Raw genomic sequence first — 26,205 nt, 5'->3', positions numbered from 1 at the left:
CACCCACTGTTCCCCGGGCTGGGGCTGGGGCTGGGGCTGGGGCAGCCAGCCCGACACAAACAAGCCCCCATGGCAGGAGCAGAGGTGGCGCTCCAGGAGCTGTGCACGGGCTGCTTTGTTTTGCGGGAAAGGAAGGGCTCGGGCTGCTCCACTCCCCTTGTTTGCTTCGGGCTCGCCGTGCCTGTTGGGGGGCAGTGCAGGGGGGAAGGGAGAAAGCGTGGGCTTCCCTCGCCCGTGGGTGGGTTTTTCCCCAGCATGTAGGGAAGGTTGGGCCTTCCTCAGGCCCCCGACAGAGAGAAGATTTTTGACCTTTTTTCTTGTTTCTCCTTTTGGTCTGTAATCCCTTTTCATTAATTTGTTGTTTGTTTTTCTTCGAGGAAGCGTTGTAGGTGGTGTCCAGTCTGGATCGGGAAGTGCTTGGGACCAGCTGCGGCGTGGATGGGACGTGGCCTTGGAGAAGGCCGAGGACATCGCTTGGGAGCAGCTTTTCTTCCGGCGGCGGGTGGCGTGCGGTGGGTCCCCGTCTTCTTGGCACGGGTGGGATAAGGGCTTTTGGGAGATGGCAGCGAGCACAGGAGCATCCCGCTCTGGGCAGCTGCTGAGGAGGTGGATCTGCCACGGCTGGCTGCGGGTGGTGGCACGTGTCCTGCCATCCTGCTCTCCTGCCAAAGGCAGCAGGGACGGGCGGCTTCGGGCACCGCTCTGAGCACGGCCAGCACGGCCTGGGCACCGCGGGCGGCTGGGACAAGGGGGACAGCAGCCTTCACGTGACGGGCGGTTTCTGCTTTCTCTCCTTGCAGCCGGGCTCTGTGGATGCTGAGGCTGCTCTGGGCTCCGCCAGGGCTCTGCTGCGGCTCAGCACCGGGCCGGAAGAAGCCAAAGAAGAACCGGTGTGAGCTGCAGCAGAGACGTGCCCGAGCATTTCGGCAACGCAGCTCAAGCCTGCAGAGTGCACGCCTCCAGGGGAAAACATGACACCCCCCCCCCGCCCCAAATAAACTTGTTCAATAACTTGTGAAATGAAATCAATGTGGGATGACCCCAAATGACGTTTCTCAGCTTGCTCAAGCTTTAGCTCAGCCCTTCTCTGAACAGTTCTCTGCCCCACCTGCCCTTTAGTTCACAAGTGCTCCCTCCCTCTTTTCCCCCAGTGAGTTGCCAGCTCAGGGTGGTCTCTGTCGCACTGTAGCCTTCCTTGATGCCCCTGACCACGAGGAGGAGGAGCGAGCCCCAGGTTTAGGGACTCATCCTGTCACTGGCAGAAGAACAGCAATGTCTCAGAGGTCCGGCGAGACCTGAGTGTCATTCAAGAGCTGCCCTCCAGGCCTCAGCTCTCCTCACTGTTAGCTTCCCACTGCCACTTTTCCTCGTCCTTGCAGCAGGATGAGCTCTGTGAATGCCCTTGACCCTCCCCACTCCTGCCAGCCCAGCCACCCAGCTCAGTTCGGCTTAAGCTGAAGCTTCTTTGTCTCCTCTGGCACGCCAGTGCAGTTCCCTCTGCGGGGAGCAGCAGCCCCAGAGCACAGCAGGCAACAGCGCAGGCCGCACCTGCACCAGCTCCCCTCCACGCGTGGCTGGGCTCTTGGTGGCAACTAAATGCTCCCTGTTTGCAGCTGTCACTGGAGGATGGCCCCAGGGCAGAGCCCAGCCGGGCTCCCACCGCATCCCCCGGAGCTTGGGGCAGACAGTGGTCCCAGAGCTGAGGTTAATGGTGCGCAGCCGGCGCTGCGGCTCGCAGTCAGTGTTTGCAAGTGTTGCCTTCTCACCTCCTGCAAGTTGTGGGGAAAACGAGCTGTGCGGCCGGGCCAGCACTGCCCCTCTGGGCAGTGACAAGGCTCAAGGTCTTTGCTGTTGCAGAGGAGCCGGCATTGAGCCTTAGCAGGGCCCGGCAGGTGCGGAGCCGGATCTCGCCTGCTGCCCGGGGCTCGCTGCCCGCCAACCGCCCCCACCCACCGCGCTGCGTTCTGCAGGGATAGAAGGCTCTGTCTGCACAAGGGTTCCCATAATGTCTTTGTACCCGTGGCTGCGGAACGAGCACGGAGAGCGAAAGTGTCAGTCACGTTGCTTGTGCAACGCATCAAAGAAATGCGGTCGCCAGTCGGGCTATAACCAGAGACGTTTATTAAAAGTGTCGATAGCTTTTATAATCTTTTCACCATCGGGTTAGAATAGTGTGAGCCTGGATAGCCAATAGTAAAATTGTTAATAAGCTTGCTAACCAATAATAGTCGTGATCAAGTCCCTAACAGCAACATCAGACTTTTCTCCCAAAGATAAATGCTTGTGTAATACTTCTTTCTGCAAACTATTGTGCACCTGCTACTTGTTACATTTTTAAAAACTTTGTTCCATCTCTCCTGCCTTGACTGAATAGTCCTTGCTTTCTAACTAAACGCTCTGTGTTCTCCCAGTTGCAAGTTCCCGGTGTTTTCTTACTCTACTGGGTCTTTCTGACTAAGCACTGAAGTCAAGACTCAAAATGCGTAACACCTTCTTTTTCTAATTGAATCTCTTGATCACAACAACACTCCCCCACAAACAGCCCTGGTTCCTCAGAGCCTGCCTGTACATTCCCGAAGCAAACTTCAGAGAAAGAAATGATCGGGTTTCTGCACCCTTTCATTCACCGTGATGCGCCGTCAGGAGGCTGCTGTTGCCTCTGCCTTGTGAATTGGACCCCACGGCTGCTGTGGCACCCCTTCCGGCTGCCACCTGCATTTTTCAGCCAAACTGCAACTGCCGCTTTCAAGCAGGCCTATCCACGGTGCTTTCACGACAGCGAAGTCAGTCTTTTTGTCGCAGGCATAAGGATCAGCAGATACTGGAATGCCCACCACCCCTGAGCACTAAGGCGAGGAGAATGAAAGCCATACAGGCCACATTCACAGCGCTCAAACGCAGCCCTGTTGCTGGTGCTCTTGAAATAGAATCAGCTGACAGAGGCCAGCACAGAAATTGCCTCTGGAGTGTGGAATGAAACGAAAAACTCCACCGGGAGAAAGAGGAAGCAGAACTTCTGCACTCGCTTCATTGCTTCTTCCCAGCAGCAGGAGACGTGGATGTCCAGAGGTACGTGCCGCTGCTGCTGACCACAGTGAGAGCACAGCCTGCTGCCCAGTCCCAGCGGGAACCCCAGCCCAGCCCGGGGAGCTCCCGCAGCGTCGGCAGCTCAGCGGACGCGGTGCCGGGGCCGCAGCCCCGGGGACACGCCCGCCCATTGTGGGGCAGCGGCGCAGGCGCAATGTCCTGCGGCCCAAACTTGCTGCTGCTGCCACGCACGGCCCATCCTTCTCCCCCTCCTCCTCTCCCAGCACGGCGCAAATTGCACCTCGCGGGATGCTTCCCCGGAGGCTGCTCAGGCGCCCCGCTCCTCTTTCCACCTGAGCGTCACTGCGGAGGAATCTTTGGCGCGCTTCCGTAAGCCCGGGCCTCTGGCTTCGTGCTGAATCGGGGATGCAAACGGCCTTGTTAAGAAAGTCAAAAGCCAAGGGAACGGATTAGGAATTATTAGAAAAAACTACCCTTCTTCCAGGCAAGGTACACCAAGTCATTTCCCACATTTCTCCTTTGCAGATTCTTTCAGTCGTCTGCTCGGAGAGCTCCAGCTTCTTCTGGTGCTTCCCATGAACCGATTGTACTCTTGATTTGCGCACCAACGCACCAGATGTGCAAGCATCTACGCTGAACTCAGAAACCAACCGCCTCTGTCAGACCATTCTCACGTTCCAGGTCGCTTGCAAGATGTCCACTGAGAGCTTGGAAGGATTAGCCCACAGCTCTCCACTTCTGGCTGCAGGCTCCGGAGATTCTTTCTCTCCATTCAGCCAGCCTAACAACTGCTGCTACCCCCTCCTCCTGTTTCCTTAGCCTAGAACAGTAACGACGGAAACCTTACCCACCGCACAACTCGCTAGCCCACCAGGAGGAGAAAGGACAAGTTGTCAAGCTCTCAAAACCTTGGTCCGGCTTTGCTGCAAGAGTCGTGCTGCACGCACAGTGTGGCAAGCCAAGAGAAGCTGCACGTGATGGCACATCTTGTGACAGGAGCTCGAGCAAGGTCTCCAGGAAAGGGTCTTGGAAAGAGCAGACATCACTGTGGGCAAGATTCTTGCAAAAGCAAAACAGCTTCCCAGAAGTGACATGCAAACGGAAAGAAACAGCCCAAGATGTTCCCGTATACTATTAATTGCTTCCCTTCTAGGCTCCCCTTTTCTGTCTTGCACTAGTTCTACCCCACCGTCATTCCAAACTGATCTTACCTAGAAGACCTAGGACTTAGCAAGTTTGAGACACTCTACAGTATCATTAGCTACACACAGTTTGCCTTCTCCCTGTTTGGCTTTGAAAGCAATGCTGGAGACACCAGAAGCCTGCCAACGGAAGATTTTAGAGCCCAGTGCATTGCTCGGCTCTGGCTTCTAGAGACAGGGCATGTGCTCCCATGGGACTGCACCCTCAGCAGTGACAATAGACAGCAGAAGCAACAAAGGTGATTCCCATGACACTGTCGCAGGGCTCAAGACTCCGTGTCTTGGCTTCACATGGCAAAGTTCACTGTCTGTTTGGACAGACTCAGCATCCAAACTAGTCTGCTTTTCTACCTGTGTCAATGAACAGCAGGAGAAGGAAACCAGCCTGCAGTTTCTTTGCAGAGAGGGCCTTTGCTCCCGGCTGAAAGTGCTGGATTGGCAGGGAGGAGGCAGACAGCTGAGAGCTGAGCTGCTCTATTGGACTGGCATCAGAACTCGGCAAAAAGAGTGTTTCCATTCTTTTCCTTGAATCCTCCTATCGGCAGTCTCCGATTTTCACCTGGAACCGGACAAGAAAATAGCAACAGCCCTGGCGACGAGGGCACCGCGCCGGGCACGGCCCCGCCGCTCCCACTGCCCACGCCGAGCGGCCGGGGAGCAGCGCTGCGCCCCGCAGGGGCCGCACGTCTCCCTCCTCACGTCCTGCTCTGCCCTCCCACGGGGCTGGCTCCGCCTGGCGCTGGCAGGCGCCTCATTCAGCACTTTGCTCTGCTCCAGGCAAAAAGTGCGGACAGCGCTTTGCTTGCTCGTGAGCAAGAGACCGCGGCGCGGGGCGAGCGAGCAGCAGGGGCAAGTTGCAAGACTGCCGCAAGGAAGAGTTACAATCTGGTGAAGAGGAAGCTAAACAAGACGGTGCGTGTGGCGCGGCTGCGGGAGGAAGAGATGCTCCGTGACTCCGCTTCGGCCCCGGAGCGCAGCGGCCCGTGCTGGCCCGGGGCGCGCGGGGCTCGGCCGCGGGGCGCGCGGCGGAAAAACGGACACCCGGGCAACAGACACACGGACACGCGGACAAACGCTCCCAGCGCTTCAGCGGCAGCGGCGGCAGCGGCAGCAGCGGCAGCAGCAGAAGAGCAACACAAAAGCAGCGGTTCTCCAGAGCCTCCGCGTTCCTTCTCCTGCTCCTCCTCTCCTTCTCCCAGCGTCCCGCATCCCCTGTCCCGCTCTCCCTTCAGTGCTCCACCCCCTCCGCCCCTTCCGCGGCCTCCCTCTCCCCATGCCAGGCCGGGCCATGCGCCCGGCCCGCCCGCGGCCCCGGGCGGGGCTGCGCCCTCCCCGCCCCCGGGCGTCCCGCCGCGGTCTCGCCTCCGCCCGGCTCTTGCAGTACTGGCGGTGGCGCTGCTGGGCGGGCATCAGTGCCTGCCTCTTGGGCAGCATTGCCAGCCTCTGGCTCCGGCTGGTCCGACTCCGGCCCCGGCCCCAGGCCCGCCTCCGACTCCGACTCCGGCCCCGGCCCCGGCCCCGGCCCCGGCCCCGGCCCCGGCCCCGGCTCCTCCCGGGACCCGCCGCGGACACAGACGGCGCGGCCGCTCCCGCCGCGTCCGCGGCGTCTTCCCCGGTCCGAGCTCTTCCCCTCGGCAGCGCGGCCCCCGCCCCCGAGCTGCCGGTGTCCCCTTCGAAAGAGGCAACATCTGGGGATACCCGGCCCGGGGCGGTTGAGGAGCGGCCGCGGGCCGTTTCTGGAGCCGGGCCGAGCGCTGACAGCCGCGTGTCGCCGGCAGGGAAGGCGCAGCAGGGCCTGACGGAGCGCTACCGGGTGGGCTCGCTGCTGGGGCGCGGCGGCTTCGGCAGCGTGTTCGCGGCGACGCGGCTCTCGGACGGCGCCCCGGTGAGTGGCGGGGCCGGCGGCGGGCGCAGGAGGAGGGGGGGCGGAGGAGGAGGAGGGCGCAGGAGAAGGAGGATGGGGCTCGGCAGGGCGGGCGGCGAGCTCAACCCGCTGCTTCCCTTGGCTTGCAGGTGGCCATCAAACGGGTGCCACGGAACCGCATCCGTCATTGGGGCGAGCTGGTGAGTGAGCGGGGGGAGGAGGGGGGTGGTGGGCAGCGGGAGAAGCCGGGGCGTGACGGGCGGGGATAAGCCGAGGCCCGGGAGGGTGGAAGGCGGCAGGACGCCTCGGGGGAGAGCGGGCGTGGGGGCAGCGGAGGGCGCAGAGCATCCCGGGCTGGGCGAGGGCCTTCCCGAGCCCTGGCACGGCATCAGCCCCACTGACGGCATCGTGCTCCTCCCGCAGCCCAACGGCACCAGCGCACCACACGAGGTCGTGCTGCTGGACAAGGTGTCCACCGGCTTCCCTGGTGTGGTGCAGCTCCTCGAGTGGCTCGAGCTCCCCAACAACGTGGTGCTGGTGATGGAGCGGCCGGAGCACTCTCAGGACCTGCTTCGTTTTATTCGAGAGCGGGGCTTCCTGTCAGAGGAGGTGGCACGGGAGCTCTTCCGCCAGGTCCTGGAGGCCGTGCGGCACTGCACCAGCTGCGGGGTCCTTCACAGGGACCTGAAACCAGAGAACATCCTGGTTGACCTGGCCACCGGCCAGGCCAAATTGATTGACTTTGGCTGCGGCACCCACCTGCAAGACACAGCCTACACCCGCTTTGCAGGTGAGTCCCCGCCGGGGTAGGCTCCCGGTGCCGGCATCTCGCGGCCCAGCCTGGCTGTGGCAGCGGGGATTCTCCCTTTTGATGCCAGGACCGAGTGTTCAGCCCAGTTGCTTTTGAGTGTGGGTGGCCAGGGGGCCATCTTCCAGCGCTGCTGGCAGCCTTCGCCAGCCACTCTGCCCAGGACTGGCGCTGGGGCTGGGGCAGCCAGCGTGACAAAAACACACCCGTGGGTGGGGGTAGCAGAGAGGGTGGGGCCAGAAGCTGTGCACCCGCCGGTTTGGTGTGCAGGCGAGAAAGGGCTTGGACTGCTCAGCTTGCCTGGTTTGCCTTGGCTTCAGAATGTTTTTTGGGGCAATGCAGGCAGGCAGGGTGAAGGCATGGTTTTTCCCCCCCGGCACTGAGCGGGTTTTCCCTTTGCGTGGAATGCTCGGGCCTTGCCAGGGCTTCCGCTGCCCTCTTGCGACACCGGTGGCTTCTTTTACAACCCACAGTTTGTCCGCAAGTCACAGGCGCTGGCGAGAGGGCAGCGGGTCACGCCGCGTGCCACTGGTGCGGCCCCCGCGTGCCCAGGGATGCTGGGGCGAGGCTCCGGGAGCAGGCAGCATCCCCCTAATGAACTGCCTCTCTATTCCGTAGGAACACCATCGTACAGCCTCCCGGAATGGAACCACTTTGGCTGGTACTACGGCGAGGCAGCTACCGTCTGGTCCCTGGGCATCGTGCTGCACCAGATGGTCTGCGGGCAGCACCCGTTCCCGAAGGGCCGGAACATCAGCTGGGGCCAGCTGTCGCTCCCACAACGGCTCTCTCAAGGTGGATGCTCATCTCTGCGGCACGGGGGGAATAGCGGTGCTGGGAGACAGCAGCGGGCTCACGAGCATCCCGCTCTGGCAGCTGCCGAGGAGGTGGCACATGCCCCGCTCTCCTGCTCTCCTCCAAAACAAAGAATGGATGGGAAAGTTCAGGCACAGCTTGGAGCCGCCATGGCATGGCCTGGGCATGGCAATAGTGGGGCAAAGCGGACAGGAGCCTTCTGCAACTGACCGGCGCTTTCTGGTTTCTCCCCGCAGACTGCAAGGAACTCATCAGATGGTGTCTGTCCCTGCACTCCTTGGACAGGCCCTCATTAGAAGACCTGTCGTGTGATCCTTGGCTGCAGGATATTCACCATCCGTAGAAGAAGGGAGAGAGCCACAGGCACACTTTGATCCAGGGAGCCGGTAAGTTACAGCTCCACACGTGCCTTGGCAAGAAGAAGCTAAGAAACGCAGGCTTTTTTGCCCTGCCTGTATCGCTGCGCAGGGGTCGTCAGATGGGAACACGCAGCCCTTGTGCTGGAGCTGAGCTGCTCTTCCCAGCACTGGTGGCCGCCGTGCAAGCTGCTTTTGCTTGTCCTGCTTCACTGACAGCCGGGGCCCTGGGCGGGGCACTGACAGCCTGCTCTCAGCCGCAGGGAAGAAGGAGCCCCTGGAGAAGCTGTGCCAGGTGGGGCTGCTGCGTCTGGAGACATGGAGGACGACGTCAAGGATGACGAGCTCTTCCTCGACCTGGCCACCGGCAAGCTGAAGATGATGGGCTTTGATTCTGGCACCTTCTTCAAAGCCAGGCTCCACAGCGAATTTACAGATGAGTCCACACCCAGGGGGATGCTCCCAGATTTGGGCATTGCACGGCCTGGCCGGGAAGCAAAGGTTCCCCCCTTTGCTGGGGCGGATGCAACTAATTCTTCAGCCGGCTGCCAAGCTGCTTTTCGGCGGGGCGGGCGGGATGGGCTGGGGTGCTTACGAAATGGGAGTCGGCCCCTGGCCCTGCCAACAGCCCCCACCACCCACTGTTCCCCGGGCTGGGGCTGGGGCTGGGGCTGGGGCAGCCAGCCCGACACAAACAAGCCCCCATGGCAGGAGCAGAGGTGGCGCTCCAGGAGCTGTGCACGGGCTGCTTTGTTTTGCGGGAAAGGAAGGGCTCGGGCTGCTCCACTCCCCTTGTTTGCTTCGGGCTCGCCGTGCCTGTTGGGGGGCAGTGCAGGGGGGAAGGGAGAAAGCGTGGGCTTCCCTCGCCCGTGGGTGGGTTTTTCCCCAGCATGTAGGGAAGGTTGGGCCTTCCTCAGGCCCCCGACAGAGAGAAGATTTTTGACCTTTTTTCTTGTTTCTCCTTTTGGTCTGTAATCCCTTTTCATTAATTTGTTGTTTGTTTTTCTTCGAGGAAGCGTTGTAGGTGGTGTCCAGTCTGGATCGGGAAGTGCTTGGGACCAGCTGCGGCGTGGATGGGACGTGGCCTTGGAGAAGGCCGAGGACATCGCTTGGGAGCAGCTTTTCTTCCGGCGGCGGGTGGCGTGCGGTGGGTCCCCGTCTTCTTGGCACGGGTGGGATAAGGGCTTTTGGGAGATGGCAGCGAGCACAGGAGCATCCCGCTCTGGGCAGCTGCTGAGGAGGTGGATCTGCCACGGCTGGCTGCGGGTGGTGGCACGTGTCCTGCCATCCTGCTCTCCTGCCAAAGGCAGCAGGGACGGGCGGCTTCGGGCACCGCTCTGAGCACGGCCAGCACGGCCTGGGCACCGCGGGCGGCTGGGACAAGGGGGACAGCAGCCTTCACGTGACGGGCGGTTTCTGCTTTCTCTCCTTGCAGCCGGGCTCTGTGGATGCTGAGGCTGCTCTGGGCTCCGCCAGGGCTCTGCTGCGGCTCAGCACCGGGCCGGAAGAAGCCAAAGAAGAACCGGTGTGAGCTGCAGCAGAGACGTGCCCGAGCATTTCGGCAACGCAGCTCAAGCCTGCAGAGTGCACGCCTCCAGGGGAAAACATGACACCCCCCCCGCCCCAAATAAACTTGTTCAATAACTTGTGAAATGAAATCAATGTGGGATGACCCCAAATGACGTTTCTCAGCTTGCTCAAGCTTTAGCTCAGCCCTTCTCTGAACAGTTCTCTGCCTCACCTGCCCTTTAGTTCACAAGTGCTCCCTCCCTCTTTTCCCCCAGTGAGTTGCCAGCTCAGGGTGGTCTCTGTCGCACTGTAGCCTTCCTTGATGCCCCTGACCACGAGGAGGAGGAGCGAGCCCCAGGTTTAGGGACTCATCCTGTCACTGGCAGAAGAACAGCAATGTCTCAGAGGTCCGGCGAGACCTGAGTGTCATTCAAGAGCTGCCCTCCAGGCCTCAGCTCTCCTCACTGTTAGCTTCCCACTGCCACTTTTCCTCGTCCTTGCAGCAGGATGAGCTCTGTGAATGCCCTTGACCCTCCCCACTCCTGCCAGCCCAGCCACCCAGCTCAGTTCGGCTTAAGCTGAAGCTTCTTTGTCTCCTCTGGCACGCCAGTGCAGTTCCCTCTGCGGGGAGCAGCAGCCCCAGAGCACAGCAGGCAACAGCGCAGGCCGCACCTGCACCAGCTCCCCTCCACGCGTGGCTGGGCTCTTGGTGGCAACTAAATGCTCCCTGTTTGCAGCTGTCACTGGAGGATGGCCCCAGGGCAGAGCCCAGCCGGGCTCCCACCGCATCCCCCGGAGCTTGGGGCAGACAGTGGTCCCAGAGCTGAGGTTAATGGTGCGCAGCCGGCGCTGCGGCTCGCAGTCAGTGTTTGCAAGTGTTGCCTTCTCACCTCCTGCAAGTTGTGGGGAAAACGAGCTGTGCGGCCGGGCCAGCACTGCCCCTCTGGGCAGTGACAAGGCTCAAGGTCTTTGCTGTTGCAGAGGAGCCGGCATTGAGCCTTAGCAGGGCCCGGCAGGTGCGGAGCCGGATCTCGCCTGCTGCCCGGGGCTCGCTGCCCGCCAACCGCCCCCACCCGCCGCGCTGCGTTCTGCAGGGATAGAAGGCTCTGTCTGCACAAGGGTTCCCATAATGTCTTTGTACCCGTGGCTGCGGAACGAGCACGGAGAGCGAAAGTGTCAGTCACGTTGCTTGTGCAACGCATCAAAGAAATGCGGTCGCCAGTCGGGCTATAACCAGAGACGTTTATTAAAAGTGTCGATAGCTTTTATAATCTTTTCACCATCGGGTTAGAATAGTGTGAGCCTGGATAGCCAATAGTAAAATTGTTAATAAGCTTGCTAACCAATAATAGTCGTGATCAAGTCCCTAACAGCAACATCAGACTTTTCTCCCAAAGATAAATGCTTGTGTAATACTTCTTTCTGCAAACTATTGTGCACCTGCTACTTGTTACATTTTTAAAAACTTTGTTCCATCTCTCCTGCCTTGACTGAATAGTCCTTGCTTTCTAACTAAACGCTCTGTGTTCTCCCAGTTGCAAGTTCCCGGTGTTTTCTTACTCTACTGGGTCTTTCTGACTAAGCACTGAAGTCAAGACTCAAAATGCGTAACACCTTCTTTTTCTAATTGAATCTCTTGATCACAACAACACTCCCCCACAAACAGCCCTGGTTCCTCAGAGCCTGCCTGTACATTCCCGAAGCAAACTTCAGAGAAAGAAATGATCGGGTTTCTGCACCCTTTCATTCACCGTGATGCGCCGTCAGGAGGCTGCTGTTGCCTCTGCCTTGTGAATTGGACCCCACGGCTGCTGTGGCACCCCTTCCGGCTGCCACCTGCATTTTTCAGCCAAACTGCAACTGCCGCTTTCAAGCAGGCCTATCCACGGTGCTTTCACGACAGCGAAGTCAGTCTTTTTGTCGCAGGCATAAGGATCAGCAGATACTGGAATGCCCACCACCCCTGAGCACTAAGGCGAGGAGAATGAAAGCCATACAGGCCACATTCACAGCGCTCAAACGCAGCCCTGTTGCTGGTGCTCTTGAAATAGAATCAGCTGACAGAGGCCAGCACAGAAATTGCCTCTGGAGTGTGGAATGAAACGAAAAACTCCACCGGGAGAAAGAGGAAGCAGAACTTCTGCACTCGCTTCATTGCTTCTTCCCAGCAGCAGGAGACGTGGATGTCCAGAGGTACGTGCCGCTGCTGCTGACCACAGTGAGAGCACAGCCGCTGCCCAGTCCCAGCGGGAACCCCAGCCCAGCCCGGGGAGCTCCCGCAGCGTCGGCAGCTCAGCGGACGCGGTGCCGGGGCCGCAGCCCCGGGGACACGCCCGCCCATTGTGGGGCAGCGGCGCAGGCGCAATGTCCTGCGGCCCAAACTTGCTGCTGCTGCCACGCACGGCCCATCCTTCTCCCCCTCCTCCTCTCCCAGCATGGCGCAAATTGCACCTCGTGGGATGCTTCCCCGGAGGCTGCTCAGGCGCCCCGCTCCTCTTTCCACCTGAGCGTCACTGCGGAGGAATCTTTGGCGCGCTTCCGTAAGCCCGGGCCTCTGGCTTCGTGCTGAATCGGGGATGCAAACGGCCTTGTTAAGAAAGTCAAAAGCCAAGGGAACGGATTAGGAATTATTAGAAAAAACTACCCTTCTTCCAGGCAAGGTACACCAAGTCATTTCCCACATTTCTCCTTTGCAGATTCTTTCAGTCGTCTGCTCGGAGAGCTCCAGCTTCTTCTGGTGCTTCCCATGAACCGATTGTACTCTTGATTTGCGCACCAACGCACCAGATGTGCAAGCATCTACGCTGAACTCAGAAACCAACCGCCTCTGTCAGACCATTCTCACGTTCCAGGTCACTTGCAAGATGTCCACTGAGAGCTTGGAAGGATTAGCCCACAGCTCTCCACTTCTGGCTGCAGGCTCCGGAGATTCTTTCTCTCCATTCAGCCAGCCTAACAACTGCTGCTACCCCCTCCTCCTGTTTCCTTAGCCTAGAACAGTAACGACGGAAACCTTACCCACCGCACAACTCGCTAGCCCACCAGGAGGAGAAAGGACAAGTTGTCAAGCTCTCAAAACCTTGGTCCTGCTTTGCTGCAAGAGTCGTGCTGCACGCACAGTGTGGCAAGCCAAGAGAAGCTGCACGTGATGGCACATCTTGTGACAGGAGCTCGAGCAAGGTCTCCAGGAAAGGGTCTTGGAAAGAGCAGACATCACTGTGGGCAAGATTCTTGCAAAAGCAAAACAGCTTCCCAGAAGTGACATGCAAACGGAAAGAAACAGCCCAAGATGTTCCCGTATACTATTAATTGCTTCCCTTCTAGGCTCCCCTTTTCTGTCTTGCACTAGTTCTACCCCACCGTCATTCCAAACTGATCTTACCTAGAAGACCTAGGACTTAGCAAGTTTGAGACACTCTACAGTATCATTAGCTACACACAGTTTGCCTTCTCCCTGTTTGGCTTTGAAAGCAATGCTGGAGACACCAGAAGCCTGCCAACGGAAGATTTTAGAGCCCAGTGCATTGCTCGGCTCTGGCTTCTAGAGACAGGGCATGTGCTCCCATGGGACTGCACCCTCAGCAGTGACAATAGACAGCAGAAGCAACAAAGGTGATTCCCATGACACTGTCGCAGGGCTCAAGACTCCGTGTCTTGGCTTCACATGGCAAAGTTCACTGTCTGTTTGGACAGACTCAGCATCCAAACTAGTCTGCTTTTCTACCTGTGTCAATGAACAGCAGGAGAAGGAAACCAGCCTGCAGTTTCTTTGCAGAGAGGGCCTTTGCTCCCGGCTGAAAGTGCTGGATTGGCAGGGAGGAGGCAGACAGCTGAGAGCTGAGCTGCTCTATTGGACTGGCATCAGAACTCGGCAAAAAGAGTGTTTCCATTCTTTTCCTTGAATCCTCCTATCGGCAGTCTCCGATTTTCACCTGGAACCGGACAAGAAAATAGCAACAGCCCTGGCGACGAGGGCACCGCGCCGGGCACGGCCCCGCCGCTCCCACTGCCCACGCCGAGCGGCCGGGGAGCAGCGCTGCGCCCCGCAGGGGCCGCACGTCTCCCTCCTCACGTCCTGCTCTGCCCTCCCACGGGGCTGGCTCCGCCTGGCGCTGGCAGGCGCCTCATTCAGCACTTTGCTCTGCTTCAGGCAAAAAGTGCGGACAGCGCTTTGCTTGCTCGTGAGCAAGAGACCGCGGCACGGGGCGAGCGAGCAGCAGGGGCAAGTTGCAAGACTGCCGCAAGGAAGAGTTACAATCTGGTGAAGAGGAAGCTAAACAAGACGGTGCGTGTGGCGCGGCTGCGGGAGGAAGAGATGCTCCGTGACTCCGCTTCGGCCCCGGAGCGCAGCGGCCCGTGCTGGCCCGGGGCGCGCGGGGCTCGGCCGCGGGGCGCGCGGCGGAAAAACGGACACCCGGGCAACAGACACACGGACACGCGGACAAACGCTCCCAGCGCTTCAGCGGCAGCGGCGGCAGCGGCAGCAGCGGCAGCAGCAGAAGAGCAACACAAAAGCAGCGGTTCTCCAGAGCCTCCGCGTTCCTTCTCCTGCTCCTCCTCTCCTTCTCCCAGCGTCCCGCATCCCCTGTCCCGCTCTCCCTTCAGTGCTCCACTCCCTCCGCCCCTTCCGCGGCCTCCCTCTCCCCATGCCAGGCCGGGCCATGCGCCCGGCCCGCCCGCGGCCCCGGGCGGGGCTGCGCCCTCCCCGCCCCCGGGCGTCCCGCCGCGGTCTCGCCTCCGCCCGGCTCTTGCCGTACTGGCGGTGGCGCTGCTGGGCGGGCATCAGTGCCTGCCTCTTGGGCAGCATTGCCAGCCTCTGGCTCCGGCTGGTCCGACTCCGGCCCCGGCCCCAGGCCCGCCTCCGACTCCGACTCCGGCCCCGGCCCCGGCCCCGGCCCCGGCCCCGGCCCCGGCCCCGGCTCCTCCTGGGACCCGCCGCGGACACAGACGGCGCGACCGCTCCCGCCGCGTCCGCGGCGTCTTCCCCGGTCCGAGCTCTTCCCCTCGGCAGCGCGGCCCCCGCCCCCGAGCCGCCGGTGTCCCCTTCGAAAGAGGCAACATCTGGGGATACCCGGCCCGGGGCGGTTGAGGAGCGGCCGCGGGCCGTTTCTGGAGCCGGGCCGAGCGCTGACAGCCGCGTGTCGCCGGCAGGGAAGGCGCAGCAGGGCCTGACGGAGCGCTACCGGGTGGGCTCGCTGCTGGGGCGCGGCGGCTTCGGCAGCGTGTTCGCGGCGACGCGGCTCTCGGACGGCGCCCCGGTGAGTGGCGGGGCCGGCGGCGGGCGCAGGAGGAGGGGGGGCGGAGGAGGAGGAGGGCGCAGGAGAAGGAGGATGGGGCTCGGCAGGGCGGGCGGCGAGCTCAACCCGCTGCTTCCCTTGGCTTGCAGGTGGCCATCAAACGGGTGCCACGGAACCGCATCCGTCATTGGGGCGAGCTGGTGAGTGAGCGGGGGGAGGAGGGGGGTGGTGGGCAGCGGGAGAAGCCGGGGCGTGACGGGCGGGGATAAGCCGAGGCCCGGGAGGGTGGAAGGCGGCAGGACGCCTCGGGGGAGAGCGGGCGTGGGGGCAGCGGAGGGCGCAGAGCATCCCGGGCTGGGCGAGGGCCTTCCCGAGCCCTGGCACGGCATCAGCCCCACTGACGGCATCGTGCTCCTCCCGCAGCCCAACGGCACCAGCGCACCACTCGAGGTCGTGCTGCTGGACAAGGTGTCCACCGGCTTCCCTGGTGTGGTGCAGCTCCTCGAGTGGCTCGAGCTCCCCAACAACGTGGTGCTGGTGATGGAGCGGCCGGAGCACTCTCAGGACCTGCTTCGTTTTATTCGAGAGCGGGGCTTCCTGTCAGAGGAGGTGGCACGGGAGCTCTTCCGCCAGGTCCTGGAGGCCGTGCGGCACTGCACCAGCTGCGGGGTCCTTCACAGGGACCTGAAACCAGAGAACATCCTGGTTGACCTGGCCACCGGCCAGGCCAAATTGATTGACTTTGGCTGCGGCACCCACCTGCAAGACACAGCCTACACCCGCTTTGCAGGTGAGTCCCCGCCGGGGTAGGCTCCCGGTGCCGGCATCTCGCGGCCCAGCCTGGCTGTGGCAGCGGGGATTCTCCCTTTTGATGCCAGGACCGAGTGTTCAGCCCAGTTGCTTTTGAGTGTGGGTGGCCAGGGGGCCATCTTCCAGCGCTGCTGGCAGCCTTCGCCAGCCACTCTGCCCAGGACTGGCGCTGGGGCTGGGGCAGCCAGCGTGACAAAAACACACCCGTGGGTGGGGGTAGCAGAGAGGGCGGGGCCAGAAGCTGTGCACCCGCCGGTTTGGTGTGCAGGCGAGAAAGGGCTTGGACTGCTCAGCTTGCCTGGTTTGCCTTGGCTTCAGAATGTTTTTTGGGGCAATGCAGGCAGGCAGGGTGAAGGCATGGTTTTTCCCCCCCGGCACTGAGCGGGTTTTCCCTTTGCGTGGAATGCTCGGGCCTTGCCAGGGCTTCCGCTGCCCTCTTGCGACACCGGTGGCTTCTTTTACAACCCACAGTTTGTCCGCAAGTCACAGGCGCTGGCGAGAGGGCAGCGGGTCACGCCGCGTGCCACTGGTGCGGCCCCCGCGTGCCCAGGGATGCTGGGGCGAGGCTCCGGGAGCAGGCAGCATCCCCCTAATGAACTGCCTCTCTATTCCGTAGGAACACCATCGTACAGCCCCCCGGAATGGAACCACTTTGGCTGGTACTACGGCGAGGCAGCTACCGTCTGGTCCCTGGGCATCGTGCTGCACCAGATGGTCTGCGGGCAGCACCCGTTCCCGAAGGGCCGGAACATCAGCTGGGGCCAGCTGTCGCTCCCACAACGGCTCTCTCAAGGTGGATGCTCATCTCTGCGGCACGGGGGGAATAGCGGTGCTGGGAGACAGCAGCGGGCTCACGAGCATCCCGCTCTGGCAGCTGCCGAGGAGGTGGCACATGCCCCGCTCTCCTGCTCTCCTCCAAAACAAAGAATGGATGGGAAAGTTCAGGCACAGCTTGGAGCCGCCATGGCATGGCCTGGGCATGGCAATAGTGGGGCAAAGCGGACAGGAGCCTTCTGCAACTGACCGGCGCTTTCTGGTTTCTCCCCGCAGACTGCAAGGAACTCATCAGATGGTGTCTGTCCCTGCACTCCTTGGACAGGCCCTCATTAGAAGACCTGTCGTGTGATCCTTGGCTGCAGGATATTCACCATCCGTAGAAGAAGGGAGAGAGCCACAGGCACACTTTGATCCAGGGAGCCGGTAAGTTACAGCTCCACACGTGCCTTGGCAAGAAGAAGCCAAGAAACGCAGGCTTTTTTGCCCTGCCTGTATCGCTGCGCAGGGGTCGTCAGATGGGAACATGCAGCCCTTGTGCTGGAGCTGAGCTGCTCTTCCCAGCACTGGTGGCCGCCGTGCAAGCTGCTTTTGCTTGTCCTGCTTCACTGACAGCCGGGGCCCTGGGCGGGGCACTGACAGCCTGCTCTCAGCCGCAGGGAAGAAGGAGCCCCTGGAGAAGCTGTGCCAGGTGGGGCTGCTGCGTCTGGAGACATGGAGGACGACGTCAAGGATGACGAGCTCTTCCTCGACCTGGCCACCGGCAAGCTGAAGATGATGGGCTTTGATTCTGGCACCTTCTTCAAAGCCAGGCTCCACAGCGAATTTACAGATGAGTCCACACCCAGGGGGATGCTCCCAGATTTGGGCATTGCACGGCCTGGCCGGGAAGCAAAGGTTCCCCCCTTTGCTGGGGCGGATGCAACTAATTCTTCAGCCGGCTGCCAAGCTGCTTTTCGGCGGGGCGGGCGGGATGGGCTGGGGTGCTTACGAAATGGGAGTCGGCCCCTGGCCCTGCCAACAGCCCCCACCACCCACTGTTCCCCGGGCTGGGGCTGGGGCTGGGGCTGGGGCAGCCAGCCCGACACAAACAAGCCCCCATGGCAGGAGCAGAGGTGGCGCTCCAGGAGCTGTGCACGGGCTGCTTTGTTTTGCGGGAAAGGAAGGGCTCGGGCTGCTCCACTCCCCTTGTTTGCTTCGGGCTCGCCGTGCCTGTTGGGGGGCAGTGCAGGGGGGAAGGGAGAAAGCGTGGGCTTCCCTCGCCCGTGGGTGGGTTTTTCCCCAGCATGTAGGGAAGGTTGGGCCTTCCTCAGGCCCCCGACAGAGAGAAGATTTTTGACCTTTTTTCTTGTTTCTCCTTTTGGTCTGTAATCCCTTTTCATTAATTTGTTGTTTGTTTTTCTTCGAGGAAGCGTTGTAGGTGGTGTCCAGTCTGGATCGGGAAGTGCTTGGGACCAGCTGCGGCGTGGATGGGACGTGGCCTTGGAGAAGGCCGAGGACATCGCTTGGGAGCAGCTTTTCTTCCGGCGGCGGGTGGCGTGCGGTGGGTCCCCGTCTTCTTGGCACGGGTGGGATAAGGGCTTTTGGGAGATGGCAGCGAGCACAGGAGCATCCCGCTCTGGGCAGCTGCTGAGGAGGTGGATCTGCCACGGCTGGCTGCGGGTGGTGGCACGTGTCCTGCCATCCTGCTCTCCTGCCAAAGGCAGCAGGGACGGGCGGCTTCGGGCACCGCTCTGAGCACGGCCAGCACGGCCTGGGCACCGCGGGCGGCTGGGACAAGGGGGACAGCAGCCTTCACGTGACGGGCGGTTTCTGCTTTCTCTCCTTGCAGCCGGGCTCTGTGGATGCTGAGGCTGCTCTGGGCTCCGCCAGGGCTCTGCTGCGGCTCAGCACCGGGCCGGAAGAAGCCAAAGAAGAACCGGTGTGAGCTGCAGCAGAGACGTGCCCGAGCATTTCGGCAACGCAGCTCAAGCCTGCAGAGTGCACGCCTCCAGGGGAAAACATGACACCCCCCCCGCCCCAAATAAACTTGTTCAATAACTTGTGAAATGAAATCAATGTGGGATGACCCCAAATGACGTTTCTCAGCTTGCTCAAGCTTTAGCTCAGCCCTTCTCTGAACAGTTCTCTGCCCCACCTGCCCTTTAGTTCACAAGTGCTCCCTCCCTCTTTTCCCCCAGTGAGTTGCCAGCTCAGGGCGGTCTCTGTCGCACTGTAGCCTTCCTTGATGCCCCTGACCACGAGGAGGAGGAGCGAGCCCCAGGTTTAGGGACTCATCCTGTCACTGGCAGAAGAACAGCAATGTCTCAGAGGTCCGGCGAGACCTGAGTGTCATTCAAGAGCTGCCCTCCAGGCCTCAGCTCTCCTCACTGTTAGCTTCCCACTGCCACTTTTCCTCGTCCTTGCAGCAGGATGAGCTCTGTGAATGCCCTTGACCCTCCCCACTCCTGCCAGCCCAGCCACCCAGCTCAGTTCGGCTTAAGCTGAAGCTTCTTTGTCTCCTCTGGCACGCCAGTGCAGTTCCCTCTGCGGGGAGCAGCAGCCCCAGAGCACAGCAGGCAACAGCGCAGGCCGCACCTGCACCAGCTCCCCTCCACGCGTGGCTGGGCTCTTGGTGGCAACTAAATGCTCCCTGTTTGCAGCTGTCACTGGAGGATGGCCCCAGGGCAGAGCCCAGCCGGGCTCCCACCGCATCCCCCGGAGCTTGGGGCAGACAGTGGTCCCAGAGCTGAGGTTAATGGTGCGCAGCCGGCGCTGCGGCTCGCAGTCAGTGTTTGCAAGTGTTGCCTTCTCACCTCCTGCAAGTTGTGGGGAAAACGAGCTGTGCGGCCGGGCCAGCACTGCCCCTCTGGGCAGTGACAAGGCTCAAGGTCTTTGCTGTTGCAGAGGAGCCGGCATTGAGCCTTAGCAGGGCCCGGCAGGTGCGGAGCCGGATCTCGCCTGCTGCCCGGGGCTCGCTGCCCGCCAACCGCCCCCACCCGCCGCGCTGCGTTCTGCAGGGATAGAAGGCTCTGTCTGCACAAGGGTTCCCATAATGTCTTTGTACCCGTGGCTGCGGAACGAGCACGGAGAGCGAAAGTGTCAGTCACGTTGCTTGTGCAACGCATCAAAGAAATGCGGTCGCCAGTCGGGCTATAACCAGAGACGTTTATTAAAAGTGTCGATAGCTTTTATAATCTTTTCACCATCGGGTTAGAATAGTGTGAGCCTGGATAGCCAATAGTAAAATTGTTAATAAGCTTGCTAACCAATAATAGTCGTGATCAAGTCCCTAACAGCAACATCAGACTTTTCTCCCAAAGATAAATGCTTGTGTAATACTTCTTTCTGCAAACTATTGTGCACCTGCTACTTGTTACATTTTTAAAAACTTTGTTCCATCTCTCCTGCCTTGACTGAATAGTCCTTGCTTTCTAACTAAACGCTCTGTGTTCTCCCAGTTGCAAGTTCCCGGTGTTTTCTTACTCTACTGGGTCTTTCTGACTAAGCACTGAAGTCAAGACTCAAAATGCGTAACACCTTCTTTTTCTAATTGAATCTCTTGATCACAACAACACTCCCCCACAAACAGCCCTGGTTCCTCAGAGCCTGCCTGTACATTCCCGAAGCAAACTTCAGAGAAAGAAATGATCGGGTTTCTGCACCCTTTCATTCACCGTGATGCGCCGTCAGGAGGCTGCTGTTGCCTCTGCCTTGTGAATTGGACCCCACGGCTGCTGTGGCACCCCTTCCGGCTGCCACCTGCATTTTTCAGCCAAACTGCAACTGCCGCTTTCAAGCAGGCCTATCCATGGTGCTTTCACGACAGCGAAGTCAGTCTTTTTGTCGCAGGCATAAGGATCAGCAGATACTGGAATGCCCACCACCCCTGAGCACTAAGGCGAGGAGAATGAAAGCCATACAGGCCACATTCACAGCGCTCAAACGCAGCCCTGTTGCTGGTGCTCTTGAAATAGAATCAGCTGACAGAGGCCAGCACAGAAATTGCCTCTGGAGTGTGGAATGAAACGAAAAACTCCACCGGGAGAAAGAGGAAGCAGAACTTCTGCACTCGCTTCATTGCTTCTTCCCAGCAGCAGGAGACGTGGATGTCCAGAGGTACGTGCCGCTGCTGCTGACCACAGTGAGAGCACAGCCGCTGCCCAGTCCCAGCGGGAACCCCAGCCCAGCCCGGGGAGCTCCCGCAGCGTCGGCAGCTCAGCGGACGCGGTGCCGGGGCCGCAGCCCCGGGGACACGCCCGCCCATTGTGGGGCAGCGGCGCAGGCGCAATGTCCTGCGGCCCAAACTTGCTGCTGCTGCCACGCACGGCCCATCCTTCTCCCCCTCCTCCTCTCCCAGCATGGCGCAAATTGCACCTCGTGGGATGCTTCCCCGGAGGCTGCTCAGGCGCCCCGCTCCTCTTTCCACCTGAGCGTCACTGCGGAGGAATCTTTGGCGCGCTTCCGTAAGCCCGGGCCTCTGGCTTCGTGCTGAATCGGGGATGCAAACGGCCTTGTTAAGAAAGTCAAAAGCCAAGGGAACGGATTAGGAATTATTAGAAAAAACTACCCTTCTTCCAGGCAAGGTACACCAAGTCATTTCCCACATTTCTCCTTTGCAGATTCTTTCAGTCGTCTGCTCGGAGAGCTCCAGCTTCTTCTGGTGCTTCCCATGAACCGATTGTACTCTTGATTTGCGCACCAACGCACCAGATGTGCAAGCATCTACGCTGAACTCAGAAACCAACCGCCTCTGTCAGACCATTCTCACGTTCCAGGTCACTTGCAAGATGTCCACTGAGAGCTTGGAAGGATTAGCCCACAGCTCTCCACTTCTGGCTGCAGGCTCCGGAGATTCTTTCTCTCCATTCAGCCAGCCTAACAACTGCTGCTACCCCCTCCTCCTGTTTCCTTAGCCTAGAACAGTAACGACGGAAACCTTACCCACCGCACAACTCGCTAGCCCACCAGGAGGAGAAAGGACAAGTTGTCAAGCTCTCAAAACCTTGGTCCTGCTTTGCTGCAAGAGTCGTGCTGCACACACAGTGTGGCAAGCCAAGAGAAGCTGCACGTGATGGCACATCTTGTGACAGGAGCTCGAGCAAGGTCTCCAGGAAAGGGTCTTGGAAAGAGCAGACATCACTGTGGGCAAGATTCTTGCAAAAGCAAAACAGCTTCCCAGAAGTGACATGCAAACGGAAAGAAACAGCCCAAGATGTTCCCGTATACTATTAATTGCTTCCCTTCTAGGCTCCCCTTTTCTGTCTTGCACTAGTTCTACCCCACTGTCATTCCAAACTGATCTTACCTAGAAGACCTAGGACTTAGCAAGTTTGAGACACTCTACAGTATCATTAGCTACACACAGTTTGCCTTCTCCCTGTTTGGCTTTGAAAGCAATGCTGGAGACACCAGAAGCCTGCCAATGGAAGATTTTAGAGCCCAGTGCATTGCTCGGCTCTGGCTTCTAGAGACAGGGCATGTGCTCCCATGGGACTGCACCCTCAGCAGTGACAACAGACAGCAGAAGCAACAAAGGTGATTCCCATGACACTGTCGCAGGGCTCAAGACTCCGTGTCTTGGCTTCACATGGCAAAGTTCACTGTCTGTTTGGACAGACTCAGCATCCAAACTAGTCTGCTTTTCTACCTGTGTCAATGAACAGCAGGAGAAGGAAACCAGCCTGCAGTTTCTTTGCAGAGAGGGCCTTTGCTCCCGGCTGAAAGTGCTGGATTGGCAGGGAGGAGGCAGACAGCTGAGAGCTGAGCTGCTCTATTGGACTGGCATCAGAACTCGGCAAAAAGAGTGTTTCCATTCTTTTCCTTGAATCCTCCTATCGGCAGTCTCCGATTTTCACCTGGAACCGGACAAGAAAATAGCAACAGCCCTGGCGACGAGGGCACCGCGCCGGGCACGGCCCCGCCGCTCCCACTGCCCACGCCGAGCGGCCGGGGAGCAGCGCTGCGCCCCGCAGGGGCCGCACGTCTCCCTCCTCACGTCCTGCTCTGCCCTCCCACGGGGCTGGCTCCGCCTGGCGCTGGCAGGCGCCTCATTCAGCACTTTGCTCTGCTTCAGGCAAAAAGTGCGGACAGCGCTTTGCTTGCTCGTGAGCAAGAGACCGCGGCGCGGGGCGAGCGAGCAGCAGGGGCAAGTTGCAAGACTGCCGCAAGGAAGAGTTACAATCTGGTGAAGAGGAAGCTAAACAAGACGGTGCGTGTGGCGCGGCTGCGGGAGGAAGAGATGCTCCGTGACTCCGCTTCGGCCCCGGAGCGCAGCGGCCCGTGCTGGCCCGGGGCGCGCGGGGCTCGGCCGCGGGGCGCGCGGCGGAAAAACGGACACCCGGGCAACAGACACACGGACACGCGGACAAACGCTCCCAGCGCTTCAGCGGCAGCGGCGGCAGCGGCAGCAGCGGCAGCAGCAGAAGAGCAACACAAAAGCAGCGGTTCTCCAGAGCCTCCGCGTTCCTTCTCCTGCTCCTCCTCTCCTTCTCCCAGCGTCCCGCATCCCCTGTCCCGCTCTCCCTTCAGTGCTCCACCCCCTCCGCCCCTTCCGCGGCCTCCCTCTCCCCATGCCAGGCCGGGCCATGCGCCCGGCCCGCCCGCGGCCCCGGGCGGGGCTGCGCCCTCCCCGCCCCCGGGCGTCCCGCCGCGGTCTCGCCTCCGCCCGGCTCTTGCCGTACTGGCGGTGGCGCTGCTGGGCGGGCATCAGTGCCTGCCTCTTGGGCAGCATTGCCAGCCTCTGGCTCCGGCTGGTCCGACTCCGGCCCCGGCCCCAGGCCCGCCTCCGACTCCGACTCCGGCCCCGGCCCCGGCCCCGGCCCCGGCCCCGGCCCCGGCCCCGGCCCCGGCTCCTCCCGGGACCCGCCGCGGACACAGACGGCGCGGCCGCTCCCGCCGCGTCCGCGGCGTCTTCCCCGGTCCGAGCTCTTCCCCTCGGCAGCGCGGCCCCCGCCCCCGAGCTGCCGGTGTCCCCTTCGAAAGAGGCAACATCTGGGGATACCCGGCCCGGGGCGGTTGAGGAGCGGCCGCGGGCCGTTTCTGGCGCCGGGCCGAGCGCTGACAGCCGCGTGTCGCCGGCAGGGAAGGCGCAGCAGGGCCTGACGGAGCGCTACCGGGTGGGCTCGCTGCTGGGGCGCGGCGGCTTCGGCAGCGTGTTCGCGGCGACGCGGCTCTCGGACGGCGCCCCGGTGAGTGGCGGGGCCGGCGGCGGGCGCAGGAGGAGGGGGGGCGGAGGAGGAGGAGGGCGCAGGAGAAGGAGGATGGGGCTCGGCAGGGCGGGCGGCGAGCTCAACCCGCTGCTTCCCTTGGCTTGCAGGTGGCCATCAAACGGGTGCCACGGAACCGCATCCGTCATTGGGGCGAGCTGGTGAGTGAGCGGGGGGAGGAGGGGGGTGGTGGGCAGCGGGAGAAGCCGGGGCGTGACGGGCGGGGATAAGCCGAGGCCCGGGAGGGTGGAAGGCGGCAGGACGCCTCGGGGGAGAGCGGGCGTGGGGGCAGCGGAGGGCGCAGAGCATCCCGGGCTGGGCGAGGGCCTTCCCGAGCCCTGGCACGGCATCAGCCCCACTGACGGCATCGTGCTCCTCCCGCAGCCCAACGGCACCAGCGCACCACTCGAGGTCGTGCTGCTGGACAAGGTGTCCACCGGCTTCCCTGGTGTGGTGCAGCTCCTCGAGTGGCTCGAGCTCCCCAACAACGTGGTGCTGGTGATGGAGCGGCCGGAGCACTCTCAGGACCTGCTTCGTTTTATTCGAGAGCGGGGCTTCCTGTCAGAGGAGGTGGCACGGGAGCTCTTCCGCCAGGTCCTGGAGGCCGTGCGGCACTGCACCAGCTGCGGGGTCCTTCACAGGGACCTGAAACCAGAGAACATCCTGGTTGACCTGGCCACCGGCCAGGCCAAATTGATTGACTTTGGCTGCGGCACCCACCTGCAAGACACAGCCTACACCCGCTTTGCAGGTGAGTCCCCGCCGGGGTAGGCTCCCGGTGCCGGCATCTCGCGGCCCAGCCTGGCTGTGGCAGCGGGGATTCTCCCTTTTGATGCCAGGACCGAGTGTTCAGCCCAGTTGCTTTTGAGTGTGGGTGGCCAGGGGGCCATCTTCCAGCGCTGCTGGCAGCCTTCGCCAGCCACTCTGCCCAGGACTGGCGCTGGGGCTGGGGCAGCCAGCGTGACAAAAACACACCCGTGGGTGGGGGTAGCAGAGAGGGTGGGGCCAGAAGCTGTGCACCCGCCGGTTTGGTGTGCAGGCGAGAAAGGGCTTGGACTGCTCAGCTTGCCTGGTTTGCCTTGGCTTCAGAATGTTTTTTGGGGCAATGCAGGCAGGCAGGGTGAAGGCATGGTTTTTCCCCCCCGGCACTGAGCGGGTTTTCCCTTTGCGTGGAATGCTCGGGCCTTGCCAGGGCTTCCGCTGCCCTCTTGCGACACCGGTGGCTTCTTTTACAACCCACAGTTTGTCCGCAAGTCACAGGCGCTGGCGAGAGGGCAGCGGGTCACGCCGCGTGCCACTGGTGCGGCCCCCGCGTGCCCAGGGATGCTGGGGCGAGGCTCCGGGAGCAGGCAGCATCCCCCTAATGAACTGCCTCTCTATTCCGTAGGAACACCATCGTACAGCCCCCCGGAATGGAACCACTTTGGCTGGTACTACGGCGAGGCAGCTACCGTCTGGTCCCTGGGCATCGTGCTGCACCAGATGGTCTGCGGGCAGCACCCGTTCCCGAAGGGCCGGAACATCAGCTGGGGCCAGCTGTCGCTCCCACAACGGCTCTCTCAAGGTGGATGCTCATCTCTGCGGCACGGGGGGAATAGCGGTGCTGGGAGACAGCAGCGGGCTCACGAGCATCCCGCTCTGGCAGCTGCCGAGGAGGTGGCACATGCCCCGCTCTCCTGCTCTCCTCCAAAACAAAGAATGGATGGGAAAGTTCAGGCACAGCTTGGAGCCGCCATGGCATGGCCTGGGCATGGCAATAGTGGGGCAAAGCGGACAGGAGCCTTCTGCAACTGACCGGCGCTTTCTGGTTTCTCCCCGCAGACTGCAAGGAACTCATCAGATGGTGTCTGTCCCTGCACTCCTTGGACAGGCCCTCATTAGAAGACCTGTCGTGTGATCCTTGGCTGCAGGATATTCACCATCCGTAGAAGAAGGGAGAGAGCCACAGGCACACTTTGATCCAGGGAGCCGGTAAGTTACAGCTCCACACGTGCCTTGGCAAGAAGAAGCCAAGAAACGCAGGCTTTTTTGCCCTGCCTGTATCGCTGCGCAGGGGTCGTCAGATGGGAACACGCAGCCCTTGTGCTGGAGCTGAGCTGCTCTTCCCAGCACTGGTGGCCGCCGTGCAAGCTGCTTTTGCTTGTCCTGCTTCACTGACAGCCGGGGCCCTGGGCGGGGCACTGACAGCCTGCTCTCAGCCGCAGGGAAGAAGGAGCCCCTGGAGAAGCTGTGCCAGGTGGGGCTGCTGCGTCTGGAGACATGGAGGACGACGTCAAGGATGACGAGCTCTTCCTCGACCTGGCCACCGGCAAGCTGAAGATGATGGGCTTTGATTCTGGCACCTTCTTCAAAGCCAGGCTCCACAGCGAATTTACAGATGAGTCCACACCCAGGGGGATGCTCCCAGATTTGGGCATTGCACGGCCTGGCCGGGAAGCAAAGGTTCCCCCCTTTGCTGGGGCGGATGCAACTAATTCTTCAGCCGGCTGCCAAGCTGCTTTTCGGCGGGGCGGGCGGGATGGGCTGGGGTGCTTACGAAATGGGAGTCGGCCCCTGGCCCTGCCAACAGCCCCCACCACCCACTGTTCCCCGGG

The 26,205-nt window shown here is 61.3% G+C and overlaps 3 protein-coding genes across 3 annotated transcripts; all 3 read left to right on the top strand.

The window, feature by feature from the left end:
* The first annotated feature begins 2,005 nt into the window (after positions 1–2,005).
* Positions 2,006–8,447, top strand: LOC125333364 (serine/threonine-protein kinase pim-1-like). Its single transcript, XM_048319229.1, has 11 exons — positions 2,006–2,051; positions 3,045–3,094; positions 3,312–3,417; positions 4,796–4,935; positions 5,028–5,233; positions 5,889–6,135; positions 6,264–6,314; positions 6,538–6,904; positions 7,541–7,717; positions 7,975–8,124; positions 8,352–8,447. Exons 1-10 carry the CDS (start codon positions 2,006–2,008, stop codon positions 8,079–8,081), a joined length of 1,497 nt encoding a protein of 498 aa, XP_048175186.1. The 3' UTR covers positions 8,082–8,124; positions 8,352–8,447.
* Positions 8,448–14,312: 5,865 nt separating this feature from the next.
* Positions 14,313–17,173, top strand: LOC125333363 (serine/threonine-protein kinase pim-1-like; the record flags this gene model as incomplete). Its single annotated transcript, XM_048319228.1, has 6 exons — positions 14,313–14,861; positions 14,990–15,040; positions 15,264–15,630; positions 16,267–16,443; positions 16,701–16,850; positions 17,078–17,173. Coding segments are annotated over 5 exons (1,251 nt in total), but the record flags the coding sequence as incomplete, so codon positions are not given.
* A 2,285-nt stretch (positions 17,174–19,458) lies between these two features.
* LOC125333362 (serine/threonine-protein kinase pim-1-like) lies at positions 19,459–25,905 on the top strand. The gene is made up of 10 exons (XM_048319226.1): positions 19,459–19,504; positions 20,498–20,671; positions 22,248–22,387; positions 22,480–22,685; positions 23,347–23,593; positions 23,722–23,772; positions 23,996–24,362; positions 24,999–25,175; positions 25,433–25,582; positions 25,810–25,905. The coding sequence occupies exons 1-9, from the start codon at positions 19,459–19,461 to the stop codon at positions 25,537–25,539; spliced, it is 1,515 nt and encodes a 504-aa protein (XP_048175183.1). The 3' UTR covers positions 25,540–25,582; positions 25,810–25,905.
* The last annotated feature ends 300 nt before the right edge of the window (positions 25,906–26,205 follow it).

This window comes from Corvus hawaiiensis, chromosome 14 (assembly GCF_020740725.1).
Source record: "Corvus hawaiiensis isolate bCorHaw1 chromosome 14, bCorHaw1.pri.cur, whole genome shotgun sequence".
In the NCBI taxonomy this organism is placed as follows: domain Eukaryota; kingdom Metazoa; phylum Chordata; class Aves; order Passeriformes; family Corvidae; genus Corvus; species Corvus hawaiiensis.
This window is presented reverse-complemented; position numbering and strand designations above follow the sequence as displayed.